General features: G+C 41.7%; 1 protein-coding gene across 1 annotated transcript; it reads right to left on the bottom strand.

Annotated features, from left to right (window-relative positions):
* Nucleotides 1-522: 522 nt before the first annotated feature.
* pmp22b (peripheral myelin protein 22b) lies at nt 523-7,011 on the bottom strand. The gene is made up of 5 exons (XM_026351982.1): nt 6,861-7,011; nt 6,235-6,325; nt 5,763-5,856; nt 2,857-2,997; nt 523-2,067 (listed from the first exon to the last, which is right to left on the bottom strand). Exons 2-5 carry the CDS (start codon nt 6,310-6,312, stop codon nt 1,907-1,909), a joined length of 474 nt encoding a protein of 157 aa, XP_026207767.1. The 5' UTR covers nt 6,313-6,325; nt 6,861-7,011; the 3' UTR covers nt 523-1,906.
* Between the last annotated feature and the right edge of the window lie 321 nt (nt 7,012-7,332).

Raw genomic sequence — 7,332 nt, 5'->3', positions numbered from 1 at the left:
ACAGCAGACTGTAGCTATAGTATAAGCTCTGAAGGAAACACTTCACATCATCTCTGCTCTGGAAGGCTTCGCAACCTCACGGGAGATGTCAAGTGGAGGACAGACCCGGCTTACAGTGCTCAAAACATGTCCAGCCCTCTTATTTCTGATGCTATGGGAGACATTGTTGACATCGAAACACTAGCTGCGTGTTTTGAATGGCTGGCACCGTGTGCCAACCGCCATGCCTTTGCCCCGGAGTGCGTAACACAAGTCGCATAGCAGCATTAGCAACCACATGCACTGGGCAGCTCATTTGATGTACAAGAGCATGATCACATACTGTAAGGCAGAATAGCTTGGCTAGACTGTGCACAAGAATTGACATGCTGCACGCTGTATTTCAGTTGCTGATGCCTGGCAGCACATGACACACACACACGCAGGGCACTGTCAATGAAAACACACACCTCCCCACGAATGGTCGAGAATTTGCTTCCTTTAGCGTGAATCCAGTTCCTTGCAACAGCGGAATACACAGTGTTAGATAATGTGAGAGTAGTTTTATTGAGTAAGTGACTGTTTGGAGGCAAGATAACCGTCTACATCTGTTACGCACAACACAGAAAATGTTTTATACAGTAGAAGAGAAAAACATCTAGACATCAGTGGACAGAGGCTGCAGCATGTCAAACTTCAAGTATGTGAAACAGATATTTGTGTCATCACTGCAAACTTCTCTGTCCTTCTTCCTCACATGTAAAGTTAATACTAAATGGGTTTTCCTATCATCTGGTATTTTCTTATATGGCTTCAACTCACTGGCATTTGCTTCTAGTAAGGTTAGAGTGATACCTTTTAATTATAGGCTATAATGCCCCACAGTGTTATCTTCATATCTGTATTATGTCTTCAGACTTTTAACAGCCGTACACGAGGTGAATACAAACATCAGGATGAGGAATACGTAAGGCAAAGCTGAAATAAAGCTTATTTAAAGTAATTTTACTGTGATCTATCTAACTTGCAGAGTAATACTGACTTTTGATTTCATCAATGCATCACCCCAAACTTCATTAGTCATTTTTACAGTAGCTGATGAAGAAAAAAAAAAAAATCACACTGCAATTTGAAATAGGCTGTGTTCCCGAAAAGCAGTCAGGCACTGTACATACAAGAGTACCTCTGTCTTATTCTCATTTGAATGAATGGCGAGCTCTTTTTTATCTCTTAACAATAACAAAGTAACTTTATTGTAAATGTTAACTATCAGTAATAGGAATGATAAATATATATAGCACCATCTTTTGTTGAAAATAAGAAATAGAAAAATACCGAAAATAAAAACACTGAAACTTGCAAATTCACAAAATAGAAACGGACCAAATGGATATTTCATGGCTGTGCTACCTTCATGGATGTCACTCTTTTTGTAAAGCAAGCCTATGAAACAAAGCCGTCCAAGCCTCCTATTTCTGTACATGCACTTAAGGTTAATATACTTTTTTCTTATATTTCTTTTGCAATTACCAAAACAAAAAAAGGCAAAAAAAAGAAAACACAACAAAATAGTATCTAATTATTTCATCATTACAAACAAACACTGAGGCACTTAATCAGCTGAAACGAGTATCTGTTGACAGAGCAACACAAAAACTATATACATATATGTAAAAAGTGTTATAAATAGGTTTTAAACCATAGATACTATATACATCTTTTAACTGAGACAGTATTGGTTGATTTTGTGTCGGTTTGCATTTTGCCTTTTGGTGTTACCCCCCCCCTTTCTGTGATCTGGGTGTATTTGCTTGGCGGCTCCATTGGCCATTGGTACTCTGACATCAGAACTTATACTTGAGTGAGGGGCCGATGACACTTGCAAATGAGTAGGGGGTTACTGGGACCGCTGGGATGGAGTGATGGCTCATTCTCGCTTTCTCAAGATCACATAGATGAGTCCGCTGATCAGCGCCAAAGGGAAGGCCACCCACGCCAGGATGTAGGAGTATCCATAGGAGTACGACACATTCACCCACTCCGTGCTCATCACCGTGTAGATGATGGCGCCACTCATCACAAACAAACCTGCAGGGAGATAAAAGAGACTGGTCATCATACTGCTCTATTCTCAGATCAGGTTTCCAGGCAGTGAAGTGTCCTCTTGTGCCCAGAACTCTGTCTCGCAGTGGCGGTCAGTGTTTCCCGTATTGCAGTATTTTAGACTTACTGAAAACCAGACCAGCCTTTGTAAGCCTTTCCAGCTCTGCCCACCTCCCTTGTTCAACATTGCCTGATCTGTTTGTCAGACCCCCCGCACTGCCAGCCTTCCTGACATTTCAATTTGCATGGCTGGCGGTGTGCCCAGTGTCATTCCTGTTTGGCTGAATGGGCACCAGGATGCCAGGCAATGCACTGGCACAATATAGATAGCAAACCAGGGATGTTGGAAAGGGCTGCCAAGAGGAGACACAATGGGACTGGCAATTGGGGTGATCTCTGGCCAAAGGGCATGAGGTACAATAGACAAGTGGAGCATTAAACCATTAGTAACTGGCTCGGGCTCTCTTAATTTAATTCTCTGCTGTTGGTTTGTCTGTGTAGGTGGAATTGTATGAGTATATTGTATTTCCAGACTACTAAAGTGCTGCTGTACAAATTAGTCGATCAGAATAGAGCTGGAAATATTACTTGTTTAAGTATCAAGTGATCAACTGATAATCCGTTATCCAGGTTCACAAGTCCTCACTATATTAAAACATTTTTTTTGAATAACCAATTCATCAGAACAAGAAAAACACTGGCTGACTTAATCAGATGTGTCTAATATCTGTCGTATTAAGTCAGTGGATTTATGGTGAAGTACTATGAACTCACTAGCAAGGATCTGGAAAGTTCCAGTGAGGAAGAAGCGTCCACCCTTCTGCAAAGTGAAGAGCTGGCAGAAGAAGAGGAGGAGAGACAGGCAGCTGAAGATGATAGACAGGATCATAACAGCCTGGACCGCCTGAATCCACTCTGCAGGAGGAGAAGAAGGAGAGCGTTGTCAATAACTCACCCATAATCATCATTAGCCAGAGCATCATTTATATATAACATTGACTGAATGAGTGTATAAGAAGGGATAGGAAGAGGAAACAAATGGAAAAACAAATGTCAAAGTGTTTGCTCTCACTGGCCTTCCCTCAACTCAATGAGCTAGCTTCAGCCATGTTTACTTCTGGGACTGTATAATGGATCCCTAACTATGAAACCTAGGTATCTTGTTCCTAAAAGCTTGGTGCACCCCTCACAGCAGGACTTATGACTAAATGTACCATATTGATCATTACAGGCCTGGCTGCCAGAGGCCATTAACCCATTACGATTTAAGAGGTAGGAAGACCAAGTGCCATCCACTCTGTCTATGCTGGTGTGTGGTTTTGTGTTTGTGCCACCATGCCAGGAATCCCAGGATTTTCAAGCCGGTTCTATTTCTTGTCTAAGGGTTATCCGTGCTGCCTTCTAGGCCTATCGGGTTTCTTATGCGCTCACTCTTTGCCTCTCTGTATCTATGCAACTCTTGTCTTTAGCCATGTCTGCTGTTGCTAAACTGATAGCCACTGCAAAGGCCCGCTCATCTCCTCTGTATTCTTTAAATAGTCCAGATAGTTCTATAAAAAGTTTGATTTTATTAGGGATTTAAACTCAGACATGTTCCCTTCAACATGTTCAGACACCCGTGTCTGTGGTTTATTGATTCTCTTGAATTATGTAAATCAAAGTCATGTTGTGGTTTTAATGGGAGACCATTAACATGGAGGAAATTATGCATGGTGCATAATTTATCACTGCTCAGACTCATAACAAAAAAGATGATGTGATGTAATCAACAGGTCCTCCAACCATAAAAGCCCTTAAAAGTTAATTCTCATACCCTACTTTTCGATGCAGCTATTGCAGTGAATTGTGCAGTTTAGAAATATATCTATTACAGATTTCAAACGATCAGTATCTTGATCGACTGCAGAGTTGTCATCCTGGAGTCGTGTTACCCACAATAACAGTGCAACTGCATGCACAGTAATGATGACAGCAAGAAACGGCAAGTACAACACCAGACTAGAGAAACAATTAGATTCCACTATGAAGATCCTGTTTTTAGATGTTAAATAATGGCGTGTGATAACGCTGACTGACATGTTCCATCTCTGTCCTATGAATAGAGCTCACCTATAAACAAGCAGTACATCACTGATGTCTGATAAACAGTCTTATCTTCCTTCCTTCCTTCACTGACCAGCGGTAGGAAACATGCGGTTGACACGGGGCCGTACTTAGCGTGTGATGCTATTTGAGCCTCTGAATATCACCAACGAACAAATATGACTCATGTTTAAAAATTCACATGAATGCTGTGGATTATTCTATGCAGAGGGCCAACACCCTTCAGTGCACAACCAAAATAAAACTGCTGTTGTATTTATCGCACTGTGTTTATATGTGTGTGGGGCCACAGGACATTCTTCCCCAGAAGCTAATTTTGGAGCGAGTACACTATGAAGTTATTTTCCTCACTGTACAGACGTAATGTTTTAGCATGTGACGTGAGGATCTCTCACACACGCAACATCAAAACCAGCTGCAGTCAGTAATTCATTACCAAGGCAACAACAATGCAAAGTTCAAAGGTTTTAGAACTACTCTAGAAATAACTATGATGACCATGGTTATGATTCACTTAAGAAAGAACCTGATTGCTCAACGAGGTTTTAGAAAACCCTTTTGCACCCAGGCACGGCCTCTGCACGAGGGCAAACCACTACCTTCCATCTCCCAAAGCCAAAGCACAGAGCCAGGCACAGCGCACGCTCCTTCTTAAATAAACACTGCGTCAGTGCGACAGCAAGTCAAACAAACCGGCTCTGCCATCAAACTAGCCGGCAGAGTGTGCAGACATTGCTGTCCTGACAAAACACACACTGGCTGAGCGTGGCTCATTCTAGACAAATTACATCACCCCTCTGCAGCCAGCAGCTCCAGCACCGCTGTGACGCTACACTTAGTAGGAAAACATACAGCTGGTCAACAGTGATCTGACATAAACAACATTTCCAGGTCATTCAGTTTAAGGCAGTGGAAATTTTTATATGATTGTGTCTCTACAACTAGTGGAATCTACATATTCATTGTTATAATTCTAATGCTGCCTTTAACTCTTCATAACAATCACTAGACACTGTCATTGGACGCTGGGTGTGACCCACCATCAGCATGCTATATTCTGCAAGAGGTAGTCCAAGGTCTTCCTGCTTTCAAACACCGCCAAACACACACACGTAGATGTAAACCTTTAAATACTCTCTGCAGCCCCACCCTGAACATCCACAGCTCCCTAACACCTGTCACTATGGACCCCCAACACGAGACCTGAATATGGACATCACACCACAACTATTTATACAGCGGCAGCCTATCAGCTAACACGTCCAAACGGCACAGCCACATTCTCTGCCCTAGATGGCACCAGATCCCCAGAGGAGAGTGACACACCCACATCACAGACATGGTAAACGTTGGATATTAGCAAGTCATTTTTCAAACCTCACATCTGCTGAGATCTCTGTGGATTCAAACTGATTTCTGATCCCAAATAAACACAAAAAGCAGGTGGAAAGATACCGAACGGTTACTACCTCACAGCAATGCAATGATTGACATGTTCAGCAAGTTTTAAACACATACAAATAAGCAGTTTAACTTGTCTTAAAGGCAAATAGTAAAATGTTGGGCAGGTGTCTGACCTCCAGTTGATGCTGGATCACAGGCGGCTCCTAAACCGTTAGTAGTGCAGTTTAGCCACAGGTCTGAGGTGCCAGTTTCACTTGTCACCCACACCTGTTGTCAAGAAAGATCAGTATTAAATGGCTCATAAAAAAAGTTTTATTGGCATATACATATTTAAATGCAGGTACTATGTCAATGCTAATCACAAATATATTCAATTTCAATTCAATTTTATTTGTAGAGCGCTTTTTTTTACAATTGACATTGTCACAAAGCAGCTTTACTATATAAACATAAAATATATAAACATAAAAAAAACAATAGTAATGTCTAGTTTTATATTCACAATAATTTACTGGAACATTCATTAAAGCTAGACGAGGATCATGAGTATTAAAGGCTTTGCTAGAAAATATAACATTGTCAAGTTTGAAATGAAACGATTAGATATAAAAAAAGGTAAAAAGTGAAAACGGGGATTTCACTCACGCTGACAATAGTGGACACAAACAAGAGAACCAGGGCAGCTACGTGCAGGAAGATGATTCCCAGTAGTAGGAGCAGCATCTTTGCGGACGATCTGGACAGTAATGAGAAGAGGAGACGGTGTGTGAGTGTGTGGAAGTCACTCTGGTGAGACATGGGTGTGTCGCTGCAGCACGTTCAACACGCACAGCATTCAGAGAAACTTCATCTGGACCTGAGTCTGTCTGATGGCACCGAATCCACATTTACACAGCAGAGACTGCTCTTATTAAAACCCAGCTACATGACATTTAACAGGCTGTTAGTCAGCATCTAATTTAATTATGATCCCAGTAACATTACGCATTAAACCAAAATCAAACTGGGTTTGTCATGTACAACATTAAAGTCAGACTAATGAGGATAGTTATTAAACTCAGATTTAAATGTAGCTAAGTCAAATTACATTAAACTGTTTTAACAAACTCAATCACGTCTCCAACTTAATGCCAAGCTAGGTCCTCCTGTCTGTACGCGCACTGGGTGGCGTGCGTCCCAGTGAAAGCGCTTTCCCTCCTTTACTCCGCCACAACAGACTCTGGGCATCAGACGAATACAAGGAAGTTTAGAAGGGACCAAAGTCCACTTACTTCGAGCGGGGAGCTTGTATCTCCACAAAAAGAACTTCTGGCTCGCAAGAAGCAAAAGCAAGTTTTCCCACAAGAGTCCAACCGCGGTAGTCCCTCAGTCCTAAAGGTCGCTCGCAGACTAGATTGATGCCAGAGCTGACGTCCTGTTATAAAGTGTCTCATTATGGAAGAACAACGCCCTGCGTGCGTCGTTGCGTCATGGAGTGACCCTCTGGTCCACAGCCAGGGTTCCCAATATAGACTCGCCATGCGTAATAGCGCATGGGTTGTCTTAGTTACTAACTTACTGTACGTGTTGTGACTTCACTGATCATTGTTTGGCTGATGGTAACTAAGAGCAACGCTATGCTTTCGAGGTTTTAACTTTCTTCTTTCTGATATATTATTGTTCTCTTTTAATACAGTTATTACTTTTTTGCTTTGGAATGAAAATTTCCTGCGTGTTTTTTAATTATTGCTAATTTATAAAATG

Source organism: Anabas testudineus, chromosome 19, assembly GCF_900324465.2.
Source record: "Anabas testudineus chromosome 19, fAnaTes1.2, whole genome shotgun sequence".
In the NCBI taxonomy this organism is placed as follows: domain Eukaryota; kingdom Metazoa; phylum Chordata; class Actinopteri; order Anabantiformes; family Anabantidae; genus Anabas; species Anabas testudineus.
This window is presented reverse-complemented; position numbering and strand designations above follow the sequence as displayed.

Bases quoted from the DNA above. Each gene is read 5' to 3' on its own strand.
- pmp22b (XM_026351982.1), bottom strand. From the start codon at position 6,312: ATGCTGCTCCTACTACTGGGAATCATCTTCCTGCACGTAGCTGCCCTG. The intron at 5,857-6,234 runs GTGAGTGAAATC...TCTTGACAACAG, and splicing joins TTGTGTCCACTATTGTCAGC to GTGTGGGTGACAAGTGAAAC. The intron at 2,068-2,856 runs GTGAGTTCATAG...ATCTCCCTGCAG, and splicing joins AACTTTCCAGATCCTTGCTA to GTTTGTTTGTGATGAGTGGC.